Source organism: Trachurus japonicus, chromosome 16 (genome assembly GCF_045865225.1).
Source record: "Trachurus japonicus isolate A0001 chromosome 16, Traja_1.0".
NCBI classification, from domain to species: Eukaryota; Metazoa; Chordata; class Actinopteri; order Carangiformes; family Carangidae; genus Trachurus; species Trachurus japonicus.
In genome coordinates this window covers 12,495,899-12,521,598 of record NC_140922.1, presented here as the reverse complement: position 1 = coordinate 12,521,598, position 25,700 = coordinate 12,495,899, and the positions used below count along the sequence as shown (strand labels likewise).

At 40.3% G+C, this 25,700-nt stretch overlaps 3 protein-coding genes across 4 annotated transcripts; 1 reads left to right on the top strand and 2 right to left on the bottom strand.

The window, feature by feature from the left end:
* The first annotated feature begins 241 nt into the window (after nucleotides 1-241).
* lag3 (lymphocyte activating 3) lies at nucleotides 242-3,151 on the top strand. The gene is made up of 8 exons (XM_085801568.1): nucleotides 242-482; nucleotides 584-704; nucleotides 847-1,067; nucleotides 1,374-1,631; nucleotides 1,751-2,059; nucleotides 2,165-2,416; nucleotides 2,544-2,665; nucleotides 3,025-3,151. Exons 1-8 carry the CDS (start codon nucleotides 431-433, stop codon nucleotides 3,118-3,120), a joined length of 1,431 nt encoding a protein of 476 aa, XP_085657694.1. The 5' UTR covers nucleotides 242-430; the 3' UTR covers nucleotides 3,121-3,151.
* Nucleotides 3,152-3,578: 427 nt separating this feature from the next.
* Nucleotides 3,579-14,464, bottom strand: plekhg6 (pleckstrin homology and RhoGEF domain containing G6). Its single transcript, XM_085801597.1, has 15 exons — nucleotides 14,381-14,464; nucleotides 12,692-12,905; nucleotides 11,428-11,562; nucleotides 10,999-11,136; nucleotides 10,554-10,649; nucleotides 10,388-10,438; nucleotides 9,960-10,109; nucleotides 9,373-9,483; nucleotides 8,219-8,368; nucleotides 7,986-8,120; nucleotides 7,582-7,701; nucleotides 7,352-7,484; nucleotides 7,142-7,257; nucleotides 5,328-6,772; nucleotides 3,579-3,878 (listed from the first exon to the last, which is right to left on the bottom strand). Exons 1-15 carry the CDS (start codon nucleotides 14,398-14,400, stop codon nucleotides 3,707-3,709), a joined length of 3,186 nt encoding a protein of 1,061 aa, XP_085657723.1. The 5' UTR covers nucleotides 14,401-14,464; the 3' UTR covers nucleotides 3,579-3,706.
* Nucleotides 14,465-15,788: 1,324 nt separating this feature from the next.
* tnfrsf1a (tumor necrosis factor receptor superfamily, member 1a) lies at nucleotides 15,789-20,776 on the bottom strand. Of its 2 annotated transcripts, none has more exons than XM_085801572.1 (10): nucleotides 20,570-20,776; nucleotides 19,040-19,150; nucleotides 18,825-18,927; nucleotides 18,582-18,707; nucleotides 18,325-18,477; nucleotides 18,130-18,208; nucleotides 17,226-17,275; nucleotides 16,699-16,874; nucleotides 16,491-16,611; nucleotides 15,789-16,354 (listed from the first exon to the last, which is right to left on the bottom strand). In XM_085801572.1, the coding sequence occupies exons 2-10, from the start codon at nucleotides 19,112-19,114 to the stop codon at nucleotides 16,056-16,058; spliced, it is 1,182 nt and encodes a 393-aa protein (XP_085657698.1). In that variant the 5' UTR covers nucleotides 19,115-19,150; nucleotides 20,570-20,776; the 3' UTR covers nucleotides 15,789-16,055. The 2 variants fall into 2 exon arrangements, with proteins under 2 accessions (XP_085657698.1, XP_085657699.1); XM_085801573.1 differs by having other exon boundaries at nucleotides 16,491-16,608.
* Nucleotides 20,777-25,700: the final 4,924 nt, after the last annotated feature.

Here is a 25,700-nt window from a genome sequence, read left to right as displayed (position 1 = left end):
CAATTTAAAAAGCCGTCTTACTGTTGGAGTAAAATAAACTTCAAACAATTCTTACAGATGTTAACATTCATGGGCCTGTACAGTTCACTTTGACTTGTAATTGTGTTGGTTTGCATATTAACTAATGTTACTTAGTGTTACACGGGGTATTTGGTGCGAAGGAGGAAACAGGGTGAAGTAGAGAGAATCCGTGGGAGGAAGTGGGTCCCCTGTTTGCATCTCTGTCTTACAATTTCCAGGCTGACAGCGACAGACCGCATCAAAGTCTGTCTTGTAGCTGAAGTCACATGATCACAGCAGAGGAACTACCAAACAGTCCGCCTCCACCAGCACCCACGGGTTCATATATAAGCCTCATCAGCGGCATGAAGAGAAAGTCACGTACATTCAGCCGGTTACAGGAGCATTTGTGGATTAATTCAACAGCAAAATGGTGTTGATGAAGTGTTTCATCTTTGGGATGTTTACCTTCCTCATTACAGGTAAATTATATGATGGTTTTTAACAATAATCTCCAATAACAAAAAAATACATAGCTTCTTTGCCAATTTTCTGTAATAAACACTTTCTGTTTCTCCCTCAGGAGCTCAGTCTCGGGTGACAGAGGTGTTTGCTGAAGCAGGCTCTACGGCTGTACTTCCATGTAAAGCTGAACGCACCTTCTCTACTGAGCCCAACATTATCTGGACTAAATCCAACAAAGGGTAAGAGACCATTTTTTCCCCTTTAATTCCTCGCTTGTTTGTGTTTTTACCTCTTGTCAACTATCATATTTGTGTATTTCAATACAACAACTTGCGTCTATATGCCGATGACCCCGGATTGTTTTGATATGTTCTTCCTCAGCACTGTCTGGAGAAAGGAAAAGAATGGCCTGGAGTACTGCGGCTCTATCTGGATAGTGAACGGGACCAAACGGGTTCAGTGCCCCCATCCCCAGTTTGACAGAGGGGAGTACAACCTGTACGTCAAGGACGTGAGGGAGGACGACGGAGGGATTTACATCTGCAACGTCGAAAATCAACGCCAGGTTGTCAAAAGCTTGGTCATGCTCAGAGTCATCACAGGTAATAAACTTGTGCAGCCTTGAAACACTGGATGTTTTGCATGTCTATACACGCACTGCATCCATCCAGTGAATTTGATGAATCACTGCAGATTCAACTATCAGATCAGATATTTGAAAAGCACTGATTGAGTGTTGTGACTCATAGTACAACACTATAGTAATTCAACTGTTTTAGTTTGTATATTCACTACATGCTGAGAGAATGAAATAAAAACATCTGTTACCAAATATAAAATGTCTTCTTTACATAAAAGTTTCCAGTTGCTCACATGTCATTAATCCCATCCTCATCTGTGTTCTTCAGTGTCCTTCTCTCCAGCGGTCCCTCTATTTCAAGAGACCTTCTCAGTCAGTTGTGATGTCACTCCTTGGCCTTATGGGGCAGCTGTGATGTGGATCCTGAACGACAGACGATTTGTGCCGACTGGAATCATCTCAAAAGGAGACACCTTTGAAAGAATTGTGGATGAGAAGGCAACAGAGCAGATGATAGGAAAGTGGAAATGTATGGTGGACCACAGCGGCAAAATGGCGCTAGCTTCAGCAACTTTGTCTTTGAGAGGTGAGATGCTGAAGGAGAAATGCCTGCAGATCTCAGTGTCGCAGAAAACCGAGCTGTTGCACATTAACTTTCATGACATACGTTCTAATGTGTATTTTCTTTCTTTCTTTCCCCTTAAGGAATCGTCCAACCACCCAATGACGACACCAAGCTGTATGCAGCTGTGGGATCTTTGGTCACACTCCCCTGTGTCTTCTCCCCTGATTTGGTCCCCCTTACACTAGTCTGGGAAAAAATGAAACCTGGGTCTCTGTTTGATACCCTTCCTCTTCCCCCTTATTCTCAATCCCCACTGACCTCTGAGCACAGCTGGGATAGGAGTATCATTTTGACACAGGTTACATTTCAAGATGAGGGCAAGTACAGATGCCATGCAATGGTAGAACGCAGACGGATGAAGAGATATATGCAGCTGGTGGTGGCCAAAAGTAAGTTCACGTGGATTCAGTTTAAGCCTGAGAAAAGAAATCCACTGAATATGTATTTGGTTTTTGCCAGCTACAATTAACTCTTTTGTCTTGTTTTTCTCTCAGTTGACACCAGCGTCCCATCGAAGAAAAAAGACTCAATCACATTGACCTGCCAACTGTCTGACACGAGCGATGTCACCAGCTACGAGTGGGTTCATGTGACCTACGACATCAATGGCACCCAGTCAGTTGTGTCCGTTCACAAGGAGAAGACCCTGACCATCAGCCAGGAGGAGAACTGGGGTGAATGGACATGTCGGTTCTCCAACAAAGACGGCATTTTGGGAAACGTAACATACCACGCTCTAATGATGAGTAAGTCCTCACCTCTTAAATTTGCTCTGTTTGTACTGATAATAATAAGATAAATATACTACAGCCACTCAAAATGTAACATTGTACCTTTACCTGACTTTTTTCTTCTTTATGTTTTTCTTTACAGGTGGTCTGAGGGGACAAAAATTGGCAGGTGTTCAACACAACACTGGCACTATAATCGGGCTCAGCGTCCTCCTAATTGTCCTGCTGCTGGTTCTTGCTCAGATGTACAAGAACCACCAAAGGGTAAATATCTACAGTTCTTTCAAAACTGATTTGACACAAAGTCAATTTTACTGTGAATTTTTGTTTGTGGGACAAATTCATTTTACGAATTTCTCACAATTTCTTTTCATGCAAGATGCAAAATGTTGAAATAAGGGAGATTATTGTCTCTTTTCGTGAGTTCTGCCAGGAATAAATCACATCATCTCATTAACATTTTTAATATTTTGAGAATTTTATGAAGAAAATATGTTATAAAAAGACTGTGTAGAGTGTACAGATGTGAAATTAGTCCAGTCACATACATGGGCTCTCTGTTAGATCATGGATTCTACTTCGTGATGCTTATTTTAATAATTTTGTTACTGTTTTTTCCACAGAGGAAAAGGATCTTTCAGTACCCTGCGCTGGAGACCATTGTTCATACCATCTCCAATGAGCGGGAGCAGAGAGAAAGATGCCAAGTGAAAATGTAAAGACTCATTGAAGCAGAGGCATCGCAGAAAATTTTGACTTTAAATTGAGTGAAATCAAACTTCTTCAGGCCCACAATATGTTGGGCGACTTTTGTTTGCACATGTTTTGTAAATACCTTAAGAGCAGATGTTGTAGCAGCACTCTTGTTTTTGTTTTAATAGAAATAAAATTTAACTGTTGTATATTATCCTGTGGTTTCAGCTGTAAATGCTTTTGATATTTTTGTATGCATGTATATTACACATTGGGAACAAAATAATTTCCAAATAAAGACAATTTAATAGAAATAAATCTGGTTTCATTTATTACATTATATACAATCTGAAATTTTACATTGAGAGAGGAAACGTGTTTCAAATATAAATTAATATATGGTCCTTTATAAAAAAAAGTTTCATTATATTACACAAAAGATTTACCATGTATATGTGTTAGTCTAAAAAAATAATACATTTTTTCCCTAATTACAGAATCTTACAGTGATGATAAATTCAGAGTGACAACCTGTCCTGTCCTTTGTCCCTCTGAAATTAACATTCATAGACTGAATTTTATTTACGGCCTATGCATAGTGCAGCTTCAAATCTACACCTGACTATATTCACCGTCCTCAGACATTTCAGAAACATCTGATAAGGCCAAGGATCGGCTGATGCTCTCCAGAAGACCTTCATCTGCAGGGTGCAAACGGTTCATGACTTCGTCATCATCAAAGCACCAGCCTGGCCAGTCCACATTTACACCTTCTGTAAAGTAACTGAGGGAAGAGAGAGAGTCATCAAAACTCATTAGTATTTAAAATTCCATGTGCCCACAGTCTCTCCGCTGCTAAATATTGTAATCGTGCAAAACTATATCTCCTCACAAAGCTGCCACAAGACAGATAATACATAAATGTCATTATTATAATTGTATAGATGAAATACTGTTCATTTCAATTTTGCAAAAAATATATAAAGTACCGGCAAAGAATACTTATTAAAGTCAGGTAAAAACAAAGTATTTAGGTTTGCTACTTAATAAAACACTGAAGAGAAGATCAATATTTTATGACGTTGGCTATGCTTTCAGTGCGTCAATCAAGCCATAAATAGTGTAGTTCTTAGACATGACAAACAGATTAGTTTAAAGTTTCCATTCTCAACAAACTCTCTGTTCAGCATATTGTGCCCTGAAAACTCATTTCAGTAGTAGAAGTCTGACAGCTTCAGAGTAAATTTCCCAAATAAGGGGAATACAGATAAATTCATCCAATACAGAAAAGTCAGAGAATGTGCAAGCCTTTTCTTTCAAGAAAAAGAGGGAAAAAGTCTGTGCAAGATTCATTAAAAGCCTGATCTGCACCAGAGATAATGTAAAAGACAATGTGGACAGCCCTCTATTATAAAAACATTTTTAGATGTAAATAGCATCTAAATGTTCAACACAGTAGCCTAATGTACTGCATATTAATAGGTACATTAACATTAGTATCATTGTTATGATCATATCAATGCTGATGTTGTTGGCAGTAGTGGTCAAAGAAAATGCTCAAATTTTGTTCATTGTGTATCAAGATTTTTAAATGTAGGAAGGACCAGGTTTTATCCCCTGTGTGCTGCTAAAGGTGGAGCCACTGGAAAATGTGATGTTGTGTTTGCATGATCTTCATGCAAAATTGTGGCTTTCAGGGTTTTTCCTGTTCTACTTAATCCTTGATAATCCAGGTCTGTTCCTGTTATGAAGCACAAAGACTGAGACTACTGAAGTCTGCTTTTATGATAGTCTTTGAAGATGCATTTGACTGATAGTACTATTTTTAAATGATCACATTATTGTTATTGTGAATAAACTTGGCCACACTAAGCATGTGGTTAAAACGTGCCCTGCTTGATATCATTTAACAGGTTTTATTTTATTGGTATCTCCTCTTTTATTGCTCTTGTTCTTATATTATTTATTGGTTTGTGTTTCAGTTAGTTGCTTGATTGCCTCAAGCAACTTGACTAATGTCTTCTTGGAAATGTGGTAGTGGGTGTGGTTGTGTCAATATGGTAATAAGAGCCAGTTATGACATCTATTGTGAGCTGTCTTAGTGGTGTCTTTTTCTACAGTGCATGGTCAACAAAATCTTTTTTCCACCGATTAAAAAAAAATCAATCTGCCTCTCCAGCCAACAAATTCATACATTTCACAAACAATGTTAATTCATACTACTTATACATACCTGCTCTCGTTTTCATCCTCATCTGCGTCGACGAGCTGCTCTTTCCATCCTTTGCTCACTGTGGGAGCTCTGTGTCTCATCAGTTTCACCTCCTCCTCCCAGTCTGTGTCTCTGTCTCCATCACTGGGCAATGGTGAAGGTGTGGTGGAAAAAGTGGGGGAAGGAGAAAGATGTCTTGACCTCAAGTTGGCCATTTTCACGTCACGCCCTCTCCTGATTCCATCTCGGTCTTTCACTCTCTCTTTGGCTCTTTCCAGAAGGCCCGCCAGGGGGGAGTTTTGTCTGTTAGGATAACGCTGTGAGATATCTTGTTCTTGGGGTAAAGTGTACGGACGACTGTGGTGTGGACGAAATCCATGCTCTCCCTCAATTATGATGTTAGGAATGGAGGCACTCCTTTGGGTTTTCATTACTTTTCTATGGAAATTTGGATCAGGCGACTCAGGCTCAGACAATGTTTGTGGATCCGGAGAGACTCTATCATTCATGTACCAAAACTGGTTTGGTTTCAGGGAACCCAGCTTGAGCACCCGGTGTGAATCTGAGCTTTGGCTAGAAGGCAAGGAGTTTCTCTTGAGGTTCAGGCTGTGGTCTGAGTCAGAGTTGGAGGAAGAGTTGTTTGAACTTTCACCTGTACGCTGCTTGGACATGCGAGTAGAGGAACCCTTATGGATAACTGGCCTTCGCCTCTGTAACCTCGGTGACCTCAGATCTTTTGAGAACCCCAAAGGCTCTGGAGATGTCTCTCCGTCCATAGACTGGCTGCAGCTTGAATTTCTCCTGGTGTCTAGGTCAACAGACTGGGAATCTGTCATTGGAGACACTCCTCCACCTGGTAGTGTTTGAAACTCAGGCCCTTCCCTGGACATCCGGGGTTGGTACGGAAGTTGTAAAGTGCTATCATTGTTGGTTGGGTAGTCAACATCTGGCAACCCGTCTATTAAAAGACTGTGTGGTCTAGTTGCATTGTACCTTAATGGATCTGCAGGAGTGTTATGAATGAAAAAATTCAGGTTGGGGACAGATTGGGCCTTGTGGTTTCGCTCGTTTGTCATTTGAGACTCAACTACTTTCTCTTCTTCCTCAGTGTGGTTCCCATCTTGATCTCTTCTCACTCCCATTTCTATCCATTCATGTCCTTTGACTGTTTGTTGCCTACCAGGAAAGCCCTTACGCACTAATTTATGATTACTGTTAGTAGGCATGTTGTTGATGGCCACATGATCTGCAGGTTGATACTCCCCCTTTGCTTCTTTAGATGCCAAGATCCCATTCACTGACTGGGGGATAATTAGTTCCTCACAAAGATTATCTACAAACGTTCCCCCTTCTTCTGTGTCTACATCATCCATTTTAGTTTCTTCCATAGATTTGGCCTCTTGTTGGATTTTCCAGTTTTCTTGTTGTCTGCTGCTCTCTGTCTTTCTCAGCTTCTCCAGTGTTTCCTGACATAATATAAAGACAAAAAAACATTCAACAATGAAAGTGCTACTAAACACAAAGAACAGCTGAGGAGAAGGCAGGGAATCACCAAAGTTATAAGAATTCATCATGAGCATGAATATGTGCCAAAGTCTACAAGCAAAAGTTACCAAAAGGCATTTGATGTTAAATTTTTACTGAATAATTTTAATCTTTTGTTGCTCAGTCATGGGATCACCAATGTCAGCGGGATTGGCCTTGAGTGGATCATGAAAAGTCTGAACAAATTCAATGGCAATCCATCCCGCTGTTCCAGACAATACTAGTGTGGCTAAAAGCTGAATGAGACTGCAATCCTTTCTAAAGTTTCTGCAAGAAATATCAGATTTTACCTTTGCCTGGTGGATGTTGGAGACCCATGTGGAACATCTTTCTGAGGTGCTGGCTGCGAATATGTAGACATTCATAGGGCTCTGAAGTTCACCCACCTCCACGAGAACAAATGAACCTGTCGTGAAGAAGTAATGAGAATTAAATTGTAAAAACTATCTGTTCAGCAGCACTCTGTTTTGGCTTTGTGTCTGGTAGAAAATGTTACTCACAGCCGTCTTTTAGTGCGATGCAAGAGGTTCTGTCCAAGACCAGAGGGGGCCGAACCATTTTTAGCCGCTCTCCTTTCTTATGGGCTTTGGTGATTAGAAGCACATCTGAGAAAAGTAGAGCCATCACCTCCAGCTGCATGGCACCATGTGTGGAGAACCATAAGAAGAAGTCATGAAAGGGAAGTTCTAGGTCTTAACATACAGTATCTGAGCGCTCAAACTTTGCTCACCTTGCTCTCTTTTCTGTCCCGAATCTTCAAGTTGTCCTCGAGCAGCAGCTTACGAACAACATCACAACCCACTTCTCTGATGGGAGACGTTAGGTCAAACTGGCAGATCTCTCTGACATGCTGCAAAGGAAATCTGTCATTAGTAATCATCAGTAGTGATGTAGTTTTGTCCAGGTAACTGATTATATTGGCAGAAATCTCTGTTGTTCAGTGTTGTCATTACAACCTGACCTCTGACCTTTCACATTTAGATTTCATAGAATACACTGAATTCACAGATACTGATATAGGTGGAATAACACACTTTTATCAATTGCTTTTTAGCAGCGAAAAGCTACAGTAGTCTGGCAGTAAGTTGAATGCCAATATTGAGGTAGATTTTACAAGGTGTTTTAATATTTTACCTTGTCAATTTCTTCATTTATTCCCTCGACCTCATATCCCTCCACCCTCTGAGCAGAGATGGAGAGAGCAAGCCTCTCATCCATCACCCTGAGGTGGTCATTGATAGTCTCCAGGAAACTGTTGACACTTGACAGCTGAAGAGAAGAAGATGGTTTAGTGTGTGTCGGCGGGAGTTTTGATTTGTTCAGCAGATAAAAACAGATTTGATGACTTCATGGTGTCAGATCCTCACCATGCCTTTGAGTATGTTTTGTACGTGAGGGTCCTGGGTGGTTTTGAGCACAGCCTTTAGCAGCAGGGGGTACTTTGTGATCCTCTGATGGGGTTTGGCCTGCATGTCCCCAAGGCGCATCCGCTCACACTGAGGGTGAGTCTCCACCCACTGGACAACACAAAAGCACAAGAGCATAACTTATTGCTTCTCAAAATGGTTTATAATAAAGTCAAATAGTTCCCAATAATAGTTATTTAAGTAGAAATGCAAACATATATAATTAATTTCAAAAGTAGTGCCAAACAACATCTTACAGTAGAATGAGTTGTATCTATTTATACAGATCGTTTGGGGGTTTTCTTCTTAAGTGGCTTGAAAATATATTTTGTTTGTGTTTCTTGAAGCAGTGGAAAATTAAATGGGTTAGGGTTATTCTTCTTTCTTTCTTTTTTTCCATCTCCCCACATCTGCTGTCTCGGGCGGTGGGGACTTAAATAAAACCTCAAATAAAAACTAGACCAAGATGTTTTTGTTGATGACGACCCTTGAACACCCACCACGGCTGCCATTTCCTGGTAAGAGCGTGTCTTTTACTGCTGAACAAAAACATTTCACCTCCCACTCAGCTTGACAAGTATGAGGGTATGACATGCGTATATGAAAAAGCCAAGGCTGAATACACACACATACATAATCAAACATCAAACATGACTCTTTGCACAAGATAGTGTTGCAAGTGTCAGTGCTTGTTTGCAGCATAAACGCAATCGAAGGTACATTTCCTCATTCAGTTTTCCAGGCTCAGCACACAAAGTGGTGCAGAACAGCACTGATTATCACTCACTTTTCCCATAAATATCCTGCAGTCAGCGTAGTGAGCTAGAAATCCTTCAAACTACTGCTGCGGCTGAATCATTTGGTAAGGCGTTGGCGGTTAGGTTGCCCATTAGGAAGTTGCAATGACAGGTCGCCCACAAGGTTATGAAAACATCACCAACAACACAGACCCGCCATTAATAACTGAACAGTCACAGTCATTACAATGAATTCCATTCAGGTAATACTTGGGTTAGTGTGGGCGTGTATTTCAGTGCTTGTGTTTGGGTTTTGCATCATCAAATGATTGTGCAACTGTCTTGCATGTTGTGCATATGGATGCTGCTTCACTGTACCTGAACAAAAGTCACAAAATATGGGTTGTTCTCCATATGCCAGCGCGTGAACTCAAGATTGTCTTCCTCCTCCCAGCAGTAATTATGATAGGATGGGAACCGCTCGTGGAACTTAGGACAAAAAATGTGAAACGATTAGAAATGTCACACATGGATAACTGCTTTATTGTCCATGCAACCAGTCGAATGCTCTAAGGAAGTGCAATGCTAAAACCACCGAAGTGCCTGTTTAAATAAAAGATCTCTTATCAACAAAATGTAATTAACAAAAGTAAAGCTCTCTTTGTTCAGCAGAATGACCTCCGTTAATGTTAAATTAAAATGACTATATTAATAGATTCTTATCACAGATATGTTAATGTGTAAGCTGCACTTTAGGGTTGCATCCCGTAATTCGCTGTTTGATCTTCACAGTGCAGAGTAGAGTATAAGTAGCCTGCGGTGCATGTGCCCGGGGTTTTCCTTTGTTCTTTTTTTTAAATAAATGGTTAGGTTAAGAGAGTGTAGGCAGGTTCTTCGTTGGTTTTCTTTGCTGACGGGCAGAAACACACTCATGAACATGTTTGTTGCAGATGGTGAGCTCATACCTGCAGACAACCAGCTTCTAACTTCATGGGGTCAAAGGGCTTGCCTGTCCTCCGCACTTCCTGCAACATGGGGTATATCACCTCCTGCCAGAACAGTTGGTGTGCAGTGAGGATGGAGGGGACGTTGGAGAAAAGCTGCTTGGGGGTCACCTGGTGCAGAAGACAGTCAAAACAAAAATAAATAAACATAGTGGTGAAGTTAAACTCCTGCGCATTTTGATATTTTCCAGCCTCACAGTGGAAATGTGTCACATGCGACATTTTCCGTTTGTCCGTTTGTATTCTGTATAATCTTGAGCGGATGTGCATGTTCTGGTTATGTCAGTCAGTGTGTTTCAGTGGTATGCAGAACAGTGGAAAATGGGCCTGGAGAGATTATGTATGTTGTGTTTCCAGTGTAGATGGGGCTGCACGCTCTGCACACTGACCTCCAGGAGAAATCCATGCTGATGTAGGTTGACTAGGGCTGCAATCACCAACTGTGAGAGGTAAACACATCTTTGTTATAAACATCCTGTGGAAAATCCCTCGTCAGCACAGACATACATGAACAGAAATCTGGCTGTGACAGCAGGTTAGAAAGCGACTTCTTACATCTGTGATGATAATTAGCTTGTTGATGTAGGTGAGTTCAGTGTGAACAAACTCCCACAGCGCCTCCTGCTGGTGTCTCTGCATCTTAGACATGGTCTGAACGTGACAAAAATGAGAGGGAGGGCAAGGTAAAGAGGAGGGAAAGGAAACACCTATTAGAGGAGCTTTAAGTGAATGCCGATAAAAAGCTAGTTTGTTTGTATTCACAACAGCAGGATGGAAAATTTGAAATTTTTGACTCAAAATAGACCACAATGCCTCTGTTTATTCTAATGAATTAACTTGTCTTCTAGTAGTGATGTGGCTCAGTTATGTCTTGGTTGGTTACAATGGAGGTCTATGACATAATAGGAATAACCTATACTACAAAGGAAATAATTGTTAGTGAGGTTAATTATTATTGTTCTTATTATTTTGGTCTTTCTAGGGAAGAGATGGCTCATACTGAATGAGACTGTACTATATCCGTCCAGTTCTTCTCCAGTGTTGTGCCCTGACTCTCCTCTTTCCATCTCCACTTCAAATTGACTGGTACTTGTAAGGCCTCCAAGTCCTGCTTTAACACATCCAGCTGGCCTCGCTCCTAAGGGGGTGGAGAGAGAGACATTGAAAGATAAGAAAAATGGGGTAGAGAACAGAAGAGGAAATATGGCGTAATAATGAATCAGTAACTTCTTAGAAGTGATATTCAGCACTTGTTCAAACACTTGTGGTTGGTCGTCACATCTCCGTCTAGGCTACTGCCAGCGGAGCAGAACAAATATTGCTGTGGTTGCTTTAGTTGTTTGAGTGGGTGGAACCCGGTTAGAGCAAGTCTGTATGTGTTTCTACATATGTCAGCATGTAGTGTGATGAGCAGGAGACAACAGAATACCTCAGACGCTGGGTTTTTCTCAGACACTCCCTGACTGAACAGGACCTGTCTCAGTGCTGCTCTGGGTTTGGCTCCTGCTGAAGTCCCTTTACTCAGGGTTGCAAAGTCAGTCACAACCTTTTGCTTGGTCCGCCTCTGAAAAATCAAACATTACGTTGGTACATTTCAAGTAGCGCATTTCATTAGAGCGTCGCACACACTATGAGGTTTATCAACCTTTGTCCATCAGATAAGTTAGAAACCAGAGCAATATATGAATCAAGACATTGCTTATCTGGCCATGTCTTTGTTTTACATATTTCAGAACCCTTATCCACTGCGTGATTATGACCGTGTGACACACAAGTAGCATTTCCTCTTAATTTAATGAGTAATATTCACAAGTAGAGTCAGTGTTCAGATCCCTACCCATGGTAAAAGAAGTAATACATTAATATAAAGCTTGTATGTACAGTAACAAGTTCAGTGACTTACTTTTTTTTTTTTTTTTTTTTACATGAGGCGTAACACATTGAAATACCATTCATGGGGTGTCATTTTAGATGACACTGGCAAAAGTCAAAACAGATATTTTAATTTATGAGCTTTTGAGCTTTTTAATGTAAAAATAATCAATTATGGGGCGTCATGTGGCACAGTTGGTAGAGCAGGCGCCCCACCCCTTTGTGACATAAAATGGCAGCTTGTTATTTTTTTCATAAGAAGATAAAGTTTAAGGACTCAAATACAGATACATTTTCAACCTTGGGGTCGGGACTCCATGTGGGGTCGTCTGGAATTCAAAAGGGGTCACCTGAAATGTCTAGTAATTGATTTTAAAAAAAAAGACTGGTAAAAATATTTTTTTAACTAGCTAATTGTTATTCTTTTAAAATTACGATTAAAAACACCACACACAATCTTAAACAATTGTATTCTATAACTTCACTGTCTTGAATATTAATCGAGTTCAAATAAAATGCAGTATATAAAAATATCTGAGCTGGCGCATCTCGATTGACGGCAAATCGCGGGGTCGCCAGAAATTTGTGATGTCAAAATGGGGTCATGAACCAAAAAAAGGTGGGAACCACTGTTTTAGGGTGTCATGGGATGGTTTGTATGAAAAATATGCAAACATGGAGTACAAGCAGTATATCTCTGAAATCTAGGGTAGAAGTACAAAGTAGAAAAATATGGAAATACTAACATGAAGAACCTAAAAACAAACAAACAGTAGTTTATAAATGTTCGTAGATGAAGTCGACTGTCCCATGTCACTTGCCTTAAAGCCCATTGTGTTGAACTTCTGTTTGTCTGCTGACCCCCTGTGGTGATGGGTTACCTCTGCAGCTGCCGTCATCCCATTAACAACATCTGTCTCTCTGCTCTCACTGTCCCTCCTCCTCTCCAAGTCCACGCTGTCTCGCCACGGTCCTTCTTCCATCTGTGATTCATTTCCACCAGCACTGGTTATGTGCACTGCTTTTGAGGAAAGACTGGAAGATAAACACTCAGGGTTACTCATTGCCAAAATAAGGTGTGTGAGGACACAGAGGTGAATAATTTGTTGCAAGAAAGGCTTTGCAAGAGAGTGGACGACAGAATGAAGGGACATTTTGTGCTTTGTTTTCATAAGGGTTTACTCACACTTCCCTGTCAGTGGTTAAACCTTTATAAATCCCTGGCATCACAGGCAAATGTGGATGACTGTGTTTCAATAATTGGTTCCAAACCCTTTTCTCTTCTGACCCTTCAAAATAAAATCTCCATGTCAAAGGTTGCATGAGTATTCTGAACACTTCAACTATAATCATCTTCCCTGTTTTATCTAAATAATAATGGTAGTTGTATTTATTTTTATAAGTACAGATGTACATAAAGTACAAAATGCAAAAAAGAACAAATTCCCCTTAAAAGCATCAGACCAGATTAATAAATATGCCTGATGCCAGGTTTATTTCAGCTTTGTGGTTAACAATGGAGAAAGGCAGGTGTTAAAAAGAGGAATTACAGATGTACAATGTGCACACCCAGATGAAGCAGGAAGGGAACAAACAAAGAAGTCACAGGACTGAAATAAAATCAATAAAAAAAAAACTGTATGTTACATACTTTTAAAACAGAAACAGAAAAGACAATATGAGTGATTTTTGACAGGACTGTTTTTATATTTTGGTAGCTTTAATAGTAACAGGTACAGAGCGGTACAGAAAGTTGTTACTGTAGCATTGTACAGACAGTGATGCTGATTGAACAGGACACTGAAAGTCTCACATGGCTGCAGCTCAACGTGTCTCTGTTGTCTGACAGCAGTTCTCACAAACGTGACATTGCAGCTGGCATATTTAGGTTAAGGCGGAGAATGTGTCTGTATTCTCAGGAAGCTACTGTATCTATAAGACAAACACATCATAATTTACTGCTGTAGACTTTAGAGAAATGCCATTCATGTCACACAAGAGCGGTGTGGGAATTGCTGCTCTGGTATTCAAGATCATTCTTAAATTTGATTCAGTTTTACAAGCTGTTCTGAAGGCAAAGACGCTTGCACGGGCAAACACACTGCAGTCAAGGGCGCTGCACTAATATGCTCAAAACTATGTTGTCAAACATCAAAGGTTTGACGCAACTGCTCTCATCACGCTGTCATACCTGTTTACAATCACTGTCAGAGTCCCACAGTAACACAAAGGTGCCTGATATAGACTTACATCTGATCTGCAAGATTCATGTACAGCTTCATATATGGACAGTAAAGTCAGGCCTACTGGTAGATGTATAGCCTCAGGAAATCAACATATCAAATACTAGAAAGCAATCCATATATCCACACAGAGGCTTTAGCATAAAGGTAACTTACACAAATCTCACACAAAACAAAAGGCTCCTTAAGTACCGTACTCCTGTATCTTCTTCAACTGCTACATATAATTTACATATATTTTATAATCGATAAAATCAGATTCTTTACCTGGACCTGGTTGAATCCATTTCGTTTCACACAGTCATCTTTGGTTTCTGTAAGCTTTCTCCTCCTCCTCTCTCTCTTCAGCTCAATGGGTCCCTCCCTCTCTTCCTTTCACCTGTGCCCCTTCCCTCTGCAACTCGCCCAACAAGAACGACTGGATTCTGCAGCCAACAAATCAGTGCTCAGGACTGGTTAATGTGTCGCAGTTGAAAAAAAAAAAGTCCTCAGTAGAGCCGAGGCGGTGGCTGATTTTTTTTTTAAGGCGTCCTGTTGTTGTTTCATGGCAATCAGACTTATTGATCACAGTGAGCAAACAACGGGGGATGGGAAATCGTGTTATTAGGGGGGGACATGAACAGAGAGGTCTTGTGTGAAGGCAGTTGTCTTTTGTTCATTACGTAACAGCAAAAGAGGCATTGATATGTAATCAACCATGAGATTCTGGCGTTTCATAGCACAGGAAAATGGAGAACAGACTAGAGCATGCAGGTGAGAAGAAGTTAGAAGTGAGCTATGGGGAAGAAGACAAGCCAAAAGAATGTAGCTACAGGACACCAAAAAAAGATAACTAGTTCACGTGAGGTCAACAAAGAGAGACAAAGACTCAAGAGTTGCACTTACAGTAGGTAAAATGTTATTACAAATGTGATTTAATGTTTAAAGCACTTGTGTGGAATGAAAACACAGTGTGACTTAAGTATATGACAATTCATCTTCATAACATTTTTCACATTTAAACACCTGCACACACCTGCATACATACAATCAAAGCCAGTTAATGACCGTTAATGACATAATTACCAGAACATGCCTGCCACGCTACACGGGTAAGCAGAACATATCCCATACATTTCTTTGTTGTTGTTTATTGTGAAAGTATAATACAGTTTGAAACAGGGAAAAAAATGGAATGCCAAGTCTGTACGAGTGTGACTGATTCATATCTGAATCTGCAGGCTGGGGCCGGAGTTATGAAAGCTGCCTGGCAGAGACGGACTGAGACAAGGCGTGTCCTTTCTTTTTCTGTAATGAATAATGCGTCTATGATGGGGCTTAAAAGAATGCTAATGGTGCTGTGAAAAGCTTGTTAAAAGTGTCAGGGGTCTTGTCAACTCAAACAGGAACTGCAAATTCCCTCGTGTTGCTTTCCCCGTGCAGGTTCTGCCATTAAAACATTACCATTTAACTTTGTGGTTCAGACTAAATAGTCACTATTTATTTTACACTTCCCTGTGCTAAAAGAATGTTAACTATAATGTTTTAACATACCTGGGATGACAAAAATGAAATGACTTAATTGCCTTAAACAGCACGTGACAGAGAATGGTAAAATTGCAAATTACAGTCTCTCTCTCGTTTACTCTCACATTCACTCTCTTGCTGACTTCGATGAAAAGGTCAACCAAAAAATCAATTAAAAAACTCTCACATTAGAGGGGGGGTATCAGTCTTTTTGTCTTTGGCCATGTATGACTGCCTGTTTAAATAGTTTTTAAAATATACTACTTTATACAGGATCTTTAAAAAAGAGGTGCACTAACACTATTAGTGCAAAAACCTCTCCTGTGGCTGTTCGTAGCACCGTGTCTTTGTCTCTGCGCTGAGGCCGTCATGGAGTGAGTCTCTACAGGGACAGTACTTGGTTTCATCAGCTTTTTGTTGCACTCATGTTGGGAGATTACTGAATGCAATGGATTGTCTCGAGCTCCTCCGCCGCCCTTCCCAGGTGCATCTTTCTCAGTTTGTCCAACAAGTCCTGCATCAGCGGCCAGTGCAGCATGTCACCTCGTCCTCCTCCGCCCGGCCGAGACCCTCTCTCGGCCCACATCCGCAGCATCTGGTAGTGGGCCTCCCGGCAGGATTTGTTGTCCATCTGCGCCTGTTCGATCTCTGTGTCCGTCACACCGAGGGTACGCACCAGCTGCTTCACCTGCTGCACTGGAACCAGATCCAGCACCGTGTAGATCAGCTCGGGGACTGCATGAGGGGGGAGAGAAGAAGGGAGAGGTGTGTTGAGGGGAAGAGATAAGCGTTAGCACAATAGTTTACTGTATGTTTGAACACACTGGACCATTGAGCATGTGCTGCTATGCACAGTATAAAATACACTCACTCTTGATTTCCAGGGGGACACAGTCAGGCAGATTGGATAGCTGCTGCTCAATCACCGGGCTTTGGGTTTGTGGTATGGCTTTAACACCGCTGTCCAAAGGCGGCTTGACAATAAAGACCTCCTATGAAACAGAGAGTGGCTCAGATTTAACGCGTGTAGATGTGCTTCCAGTCGGAAAAATGAACCACAGACAGACAGATCAGCGTACCTTGCAAGAGTCCTGGGAATCATCAGACGATTGGATGGAGTGTTTTGGCAACTTCCTCTTGGTGAGCCATTTTGTGACCTTGTGGGTGACAATAACCCCCAGCACCAAAAATACAACACCAGCAGATGCAATGCCAACGATTACGTGTATGAGATGTTCGTTTCCAGAGTCGGGACCTTCATGAAGAACCCAAGGAACACATAAAAAAAAGACATGGAAATAGACACATTATGTATTTGTCAGTCTAAAACTTGTTCTGTTGTTATAAAACCTGATTTTAAATAATGCACGTTATCACACAAACAGAATGTAAACTTGGACAAAAGCAGGAATAGTGGGTTAACCGGAAAAAAAAATATTATAGTTAAGTTAAAGTTGATTACACCTTACTGATGTTTAAGTGTTTCTATAAGAGCAGAGTCTATTGCTAAGCAGACTACAGGTTGTCAACAGCACATGTATTATCAGGTTACTTTGTTCATATAGCAGCCTTATAGTTATTCACTCCATCTGGTTTAAGGGCTCACCTTTCGTGGTCTGGGTAGTAGAACAGTGATGTTTGCACTCCTCAGTACAACTGTAGAGAGAAGAGACAACGTTTCACAACACTGAAGAGGAAGTACTGTAGCACATCTCAAGAGGAAGTGATTAACATGAAGGTCGAGGCATCTTTTTAACACCAGTAAAAGAGTTCAAACAACTGCACGTTAACCACTTACAGTACAGGATCCCACTTGCTGTAGAGATAACACTTTATCTGTCATTATTAGCCTACTGTTAGTGGTTACACTCGGATGTTTGTGTGTAGTAAGGATTGTGGCATCTAAGGGCAGTTCAGTTCTGGGCTCCCCTCCTTTTTCCTCTTTTTATCTGTGACACATATCTTTGTGTCTATCCACCCACACTAACATGATAACATAATCATGATAATAACATCAACAACAACTTCTGATACCAATTTTCAAAATATTTTGAAGTGAGCTATTTCATTTTGTCTGAAATTATTTTATCAAATTTATCTCTCTCTTCCATTAAACAGGGATGGAAAATGGCAATTTATGTAATTTAACACAATTTGATATAAATGCTTCATAAAATATTTATTAGAAATTCAGTGTAGGCCTACACAAGGGATTTTTACCCATAAATCTTAGGGGTCTTCCCTGTGAGCCAGGCGGACTGTGAAACAGAAGCCCAGAAGTCAGTATATTTAACAAACGAGCACTTGTTGCGTAAATGTCACGATGTGACTAAACCCTGCTTTGGTGCCTAACTTCTCTCTTCTGTTGCCAACAAATGGAAAGATTGAAAAAAGTCGGAAGTGTGCTGCAAGTTTCAATTCAACAAACCCACTTCCCTATCACTGACAAAACAAACATCCCAGGCAGCAGAATGGGAACAGTGTTCACAAACGACAAACGGTGCACTCACTTGTTGCAGGGTTGACACTTGGTCTTGACTTTGTAGTAGCCCTGCTTACATACACAAACAGTGTTTTTCTGTGGTGTGCCTGTGTACAACAAGAATAGTAACATTTACACACCACTGAGGAAGAGGAAATACTTTATGAGCCAAATAACTGATAAAGAGAAAGTCTTTACATGGATATAACATCACTGAACTTACATTTTTGTTCTTCCTTTTCATTAGCGCCACATTGTTTGCATCTGCGACACTCATACGTGTCTTCAGTGATTTCAAATTTGAAATAACCGTCCTTACACTGACAAATAGTGTTTCTGTCACTTTTACATGGCTCCACCTGAAATTCATTCGGTTCTGTGGAAAAAAATCGAGAAAAAATTAATAAAGCAAACCATTGACTGGTACAAAACTGATATATCCAGAGGTCAAAGTGAGTCCGAAAGAAGTTGTTACTCTACTTGTACATCTTCGGCATCCATTGCAGTTAATGGCAAAGTTCATGTTTTCCTGGTACTGATTTTTAGGACATTTGGTGCAGTTACTTCTCTGGCCCTCAAAACGGCAATGCTCTGCTAGCTTAGAACCTGAAAAACATGTCACGTGTAAACATGGTTAAGCCTTGATAGACTGATTTGAAAGAAGAACATAATCACTGGTGTGACATTTCCAACAATAAACATGCTAATTGTGTGTTTGTGTACCTGGAAAGCATCGGTTGCAACAAACTCCATGGTCACTGAAATATTCGTGTGCCGTACACTTGGACTCCTCTGAAGGTTCTGACCATGCCAAAGTCAACATGCACTGCAACACAGATCAAACAATGAATCCTCAAAGAGAACATGCATCGCCATTGTCTGGCAGCTGTTCCTGTTTATCTCAGAGTATTGGATGAAACACTTAAGGGTTTTCTCACCATGAGGAGCAGGAGCCGTGTTGTGCCAGCAGGGGCTTTTTTATTCTGTTTTCCTCTGTGCCCAGCTCCCTCCATTATCTTATAGGTTTAACTCAATCCATCTGAGGTCACCTGTGAAGGGATGACAGCGCACATCAGTGTGTCATTCAGCTGGACTTTGAAACATCTTTACAGGAACTGGATCGAGTGCCATTTATTTATGTAAAAAAAACAAACACAAGCCACCAACAGCTCATGGCTTTGTGCTCCACCACAGTTTGAGAAAGGTGTGACAATAAACACTCCCACTGGGTTCAAGTGGACATTGACATTAACAAAATGCTATCTGTAGGAGGAATAAAATGTTTACAATGCCACTCTGGGTGTTGTTGTAAAGCCTTGTGCAGGATGGAGGGTTAACTGCTGCTGAGCTGTTACATGGAAATTTGATTGAACCTATTACACAACACATCATTACAATGTCTCAAAAAGAAAGAAAGACAAAAAATTGTGCAGAGCCTCAAGTTTTAACGTCTTGGCGTGTCAGTCAATCTGCTGGTATTGTGTATTATCACCATATGAATATTTTATATTCAGCCATGAGTTCCCTTTAATTTTCCTGCATCCAAAAATCAAGTTCACAGTCCCACAGTGCTACTCCAGTGCCAAATGGTGTGTGTGTGTGTGTGTGTGTGTGTGTGTGTGTATGTGTGTGTGTGTGTGTATGTGTGTGTGTGTGTGTGTGTGTGTGTGTGTGTGTGTGTGTGTGTGTGTGTGTGTGTGTGTGTGTGTGTGTGTGTGTGTCATATTTCTCTACAGGCTAATTATATCAGTTTTATCCATGAGCTGAGCCCTGACTCCAAACTCACAGATTTCTCAGGAACTATCCATTATGTGTCAGGTCTCCTGCCAACCAAATACAATTAAAGTCAAAGGAATGTACAATCGTGTGCAAGTTAATTATAGGGATAAATGTGTTCCATTTTGCTGGAGAATTGATTTTAGTGGATTTATACTTTCTAACAAAACATAACTGTAGGCCCTACAGTTAAAATGAGTTGACAGGTAGTTGTGGCACAGCTCAACAGCGTAAATGAAACTAGTCTCTACTTGTCGACTTGAGAGAAGAAGGAGACGCCTTATCTGTCAAATGTCAAGTGGTCTGAAAAACTTTCACACAGTGGTTCAGCACTTTACATACATCAAAAAAGAAAAGAGGGTAAATAAATGCATGTTTTGCTGTGGACTGCTGAGATGCAGTTGTTTTGTTGACGGCAGTTTCTTATTTCCCTCGTTGTTGAGAAAAGACGGGACTCTTGACATTTACTAAATCCGTTTAAAAAACTTTCAACAACGACTAACGCACGTACAGATAAGATTGACGTGTTTAAGGACTAAATCTAACCTCAAAGATACAGTTTTTTTTTTTATCTCACTGGTTTCGATTTAGCTGGGGAGCATACCACACCGCCCACCTACGGCAATAAGCCCGATACCAATCTCCCCTCTGCTTCCCTGGCTCACATGTAGAGGTATTTTACCGCGACTTACCTGGACAACCACCGCTGACAGAAGCAGAGAGATATCTCTTTACATCAGACCCATAAATCCACATCAATGTAAATACTCGTATTTCTTTCTATTCAAGTTCAGCGACGCCGTTGAGTTGCCCCTCGCAGAAACAGAGCAGCAGACGGAGAGGGAGGGAGGGCTCAAACGGGAAATAGCTGCGTCACGAGTGCATTTCAAGGAATAGTGAGGCAGAGCTGGCAAGAAAGGCACCTGCGGGTTAAAACAAACAAACAAACAAACAAATCAAAACAAAAGAAACACACTCACACTTACACTCACACTTAACTGAAGTGAACCTCAAACAGCTGAGCGCCCTCAAGTCTGCAGAGGAGCCAGCGCTATCAAAAGGGCACGGTAGTCTTTATCCCAACTTTATTCTCCCGTTCACATTAAAACATCCTCATTTACTGACAGATATCCATAAGAACAGTAAAGGGTGTGACTCTAAAACAAACAAAGAAAACACTATTTTTATATTATCATTGCGATTCAAGACAGTGATAGTGTGCCAATTCATAATATAAAGTTCATCATATTATTTCAAGTCACGTGGAAAGTTGGAAACCTACTGTATTATAGAGCCCACATAGCACTAGTGCACAGCATGAGCACTAGGCGACAGTAGAGAGGAGGAACTGCCCTGTAAGAGGAAGAGACTAAAGAGACAGAGCCAGACTCTGAGTGGGTGGTGGGGATTAGACTCAAGGGAGAGAGAGGAAGCTGGTGGGAGTTGCATAAACCAAGTTTCAGGCTGAAGGGCTGTTGCAAAACACAATGTTAACCCAGAAACTGTTTAGATGGTATTAATAATAGTGATGATCAAAGTGTAATAGTAACAGCAGTCTAATAGTAACTGTAATAATAACGATATGCCAATGAATGATGACCCAAGACACAGTTAGGATCATAGTGTTAGTGTGATATAGGGTAAGGTTTGGAGGAGGTCATAAAGAGACAGTGGAGCTTGGTTGTTTGGACCTTTAAGAAGAGGGATATTGAATTGTTGTATGGATTTTACAAGGAGCCTATAGGAGCTAACATGGGAGATATATGTTCTCTAGCTCTAGTTCCCTTTTTCTAGGCTAAGGTCCTAGACCTGGAAACAAATGCATGGTCTGATCAGACTATAGTGATTAAACCAAGCCTTGCCTTAATTGATGCTTAAAAGGTGCAGAATCATGCCTTGATGTAATCAGCCATATAGATTATGGATGAAACAGACAAACAAAATAATGAATAGTTATTGATGCATTAATTTCCCACCAAATAATCATATTATTCACACAATTTCACAATCATTAGTGTATGTGTCAATGCATCAATTCCTGAGAAAAAATAATCAATTAGAATAAAATGTTTTGTGTTAATGAGTGAAGATTACCCTAATCTTTTAGATATGTAACATAGAGAAAGTATAGTTACTATAGACACCACAATAATAATAGACACATATCAATTAATACATGCATTAATTTATTCAGCAAGCCAGCAGAGTGTAGCCTCACATGACTTTTCTAGCTACAGTATATGAAAGAGCTCAGTCAGCAGAGCACAACAAGTGCTTCCTTAGAAAAACCACATCCTTCCTTTTCAGTGAGCAAACAGGAGAAAAAAAAGTGTCTTCATCTGTCAGCTCCTCCTCCTTCTTCTCACTCTCTCTGTGTCAAATACCTATTTAGCACATTTCATACAGTATACAGATACTTGAAGTAGGTCCTCCCATGCCTGCACGTGCAAACACTCATTTCACACAGAGTTTCACATGATATTTTAGACCAGCAGTGAGAACAGGACATCCCACTTCTAACTATGTGGGTCGATTTTTTACGTTTAACTGCCATATAAAATAGCTTCTGTTTATCACCTGTTGACTTCATCACAACAACACTAACATGTTCCTGGCAAGGATTTCTTTGAAGTGTTAATCAAATGTACTAATCCTTACGGTCAAGCAACAGTAATAGTGAAACCTCAAGATAAGCATGGCCAGGTTTGCTCTAAGTCAACTCAGAGTAATTTTGTTGCTCAGTCATCTCTTGTACAGTCATCACTGTACTCCATTTGAGTGTTGCTGCTTGCGGAGAGCCACACAGGGCCGCAGAGGCAGTCCCTTTATGTCGCCGCTTCTTCACTCTCAGTCCCCGGTTCACAGTTGACAGGAGGTCACGTGTTGTGGTCTGGTTTCTGTAAAAAGAGGCCAACAGGGCAATGAGTGGAGCACAATATGACAGCTGACTGAGTGTCTCACTGCTCTTATTCAACAGAAGATGAACATCTTTCAGAAGTCTAAAAGATGCTGATGGTTAAACTACATTAAAAAAAGCAAGTCATGTAAAAAAAAAAAAAAAAAGGTTGTCAAGATTTAGTGTTTTTGTTTTTGGGAAAGCAAAGAAATGCAAATTAGTAATCACTGATTAAGTCAAAAAGTTTTCACCCCCACATTAAGGTTGCACTGGAATTTCTCAGAACCTCATCTTTCTGTTTACGGCCAGCATCATTTATTAAATGCCTGGACAATACATTTCAGTGTCATTACGTAAAATGACACCGAACCACCAGAGATGACAGTGTGTAATATAGTGTGTGTTCAGCTTATGGCCTCTCTTTCTCACTGCATCTGTGTCAGGGACCAAACAAGAGAGGCTCAAGAACACAAGGTGTAAACATAAAAAAAATGTTAGTTTATTGACAAACTCAGTTCAAATTAACAACATCAAAAGGTATTGGTTGTACAAATACAAAAATCAGGAAAAATAACAACTCTTAACGAGGACCCTATTAACTTAAACTGAGGTCTTAACTCCACAACTGAGCTAACAGACGAGACAGTTAGTAGGTGGGGGTTATAAAGACACCTGCTGGCTGATAGACAATAAAAGGGAACAGACATAAACACTTTTTCCAACATAATGTGAACAAAGACCCCAAATGGAAACCTATGCTCAAAATAACATTCAAATCATGAAGTACTTATGTAAGTAACATCGCTCCTCTGATTCTGCTACAAAAAAGAGCAGTTAGAGTTATCCACAAGGCAGGTAATAGAGATCCCTCAAATAGATTTTTTATTTCTGCAGGTTTGTTGAAAATGGCTGATATAATAGAATTACAGACCCTAAAAATAATGTTTAAAGCAAAGAACAGATCATTACCAGAACATTTACAAAGCTTGTTTAAATTGGAGGAAGGGGACAACAGACTGAAGCTTGACTTTAAACATACATTTGCAAGGTTAAGCTTAAAACAAATGTGTATTTCTGTTGCAGGTGTAAAAGTATGGCATTCACAAAGCAAGGAATTGAAAAGTTGTACAAGTATGTCTCAGTTTAAGAAAATGTTTAAAAAAGAAAAGGTAAGTATCTACAAAAAAGAAGAAGGAGAAAGAGAAAAAGAAGGGGAAAAAAGAAAAAGATAGATAGACGAGTGGTGTTTACCGTTATTTTGTTTTTTTGTTTTTTTGTCATTACTATGTTTCACTATCTTTAATATTTTGAAACAGAGAATAATACTGGTGTTGAAGCAAGCCAATGAAATTTGTAACAACAGAGAGGGGCAGGTATTATAAGTTTTTTCTTCATCCTGCTCCTTTTCATTCATGGTGAAAATGTGTACACAATGTATATGTGCAACTATGTGAGAATGTACAAACCATGAATAAAATAAATCAAAAATGAAATGAAAAATGAATGAAGTAAACTTAGAGCTCTTAATCAGCTCAAATGAGGAAAAGGCCGCCTCCCCTCCCACACCTCCAAGGCAGCCTCCTCCACTGCCTGCTCTGCTTCCATGAGGATGATGCCACTTCCTTTCTGGAGCCGGGGAGAGCGGCATGCAAAAGACACACAAGGTGAGTCTCAACTCAAACAAAAGAAATGTTAATCAACAGCCTGTTAACTAAAATGCATGCACTTGAATTAATCAACAAAATCAATAAATGTGATGTATGAAAAGAAAAGACTGTGTCATTACTGACAGTAAGATAAAAACAAAAGAAAAATACTGAAATTAAGTGGTACCACATCGTGTTGCCACCACAATCTGACAGCACAAATATCACTGATTTCACATGCTATGTTTTATATGTTCACACTCATGATGAGATGACTAACTTTTTTAATAAGGAATTTTGATCTAATCTGTGTATTGGTATTGTTAAAAGCAATACTCCTGTGTGTCATAAAGCTGCACACCACTTCATCAACATAAATGCCATTTCTTGGAATACTGTTTATCTCATCACAGCTTTTTGTAACAACTGCAGGGTTTTGCAGATAAATGAGTGGTTCATGATATTTTAGTAAGGCAACCTCGTAACCCAACTCTGAGAGGGAGAGTGATAGATGAAAGAGAATGAGAGAGAGAGAGAGAGAGAGAGAGAGAGAGAGAGAGAGAGAGAGAGAAAGAGAATTAGATGGTTCAGAGCCGAAAGGTTGATTTTGGATGAAACGAGACAGACAGAGATCGACAGAGAGATGGTGCCTGACTGTGGAAAAAAGTGGAGGCTGGTGGAGTGCCTGTTTTTGTGCACTGAGCCCTGGGGGGTCGCGACAGAGAGACACAGACAGGATGAGAGAGTAGGACAGAGAAGTCTCAAAGGCAACGATCAAAGTGTCACAATGAGTCATCACTTTACATTTTATGAATAATCCCCTGACACACTGCTGGTCCCCTGCTCAGTCTTCATCTCAGAGGGTCCCAGGTCACATCTTGTCTCACCTCCTCCTCCACTGTAAGTACTGTAGCAAGACATTTTACAGCCTGTTGCTCTGATAAATGTTCCGTCTTGTTGATTGATAATGTTAATGTCATCTCACCTGCAGTATAGGATTTTAGGTCGGTAGATTGTTTGGATTAGTATAATGCTAAATTTCTAAGTCTACTTGATTTACATGTGTTGCATTCTTTTCAAATCTGCATTTTTTGTTTTTAATGATTAACTAAGTGTCTGTCATGACTGTGGATGTCACCTGTGTTAATCTTTTGCTGTTATCATGTTACTATTCTCTTATCTGCCAGAATAAATCATATCTTTCCTCCTTCTCCTTCTCTTCCTTCTGTGTATCCTCCTCTCTCTCTCTTTTTTTACTTCCTCTTGTTTCCCTTTTCCTAG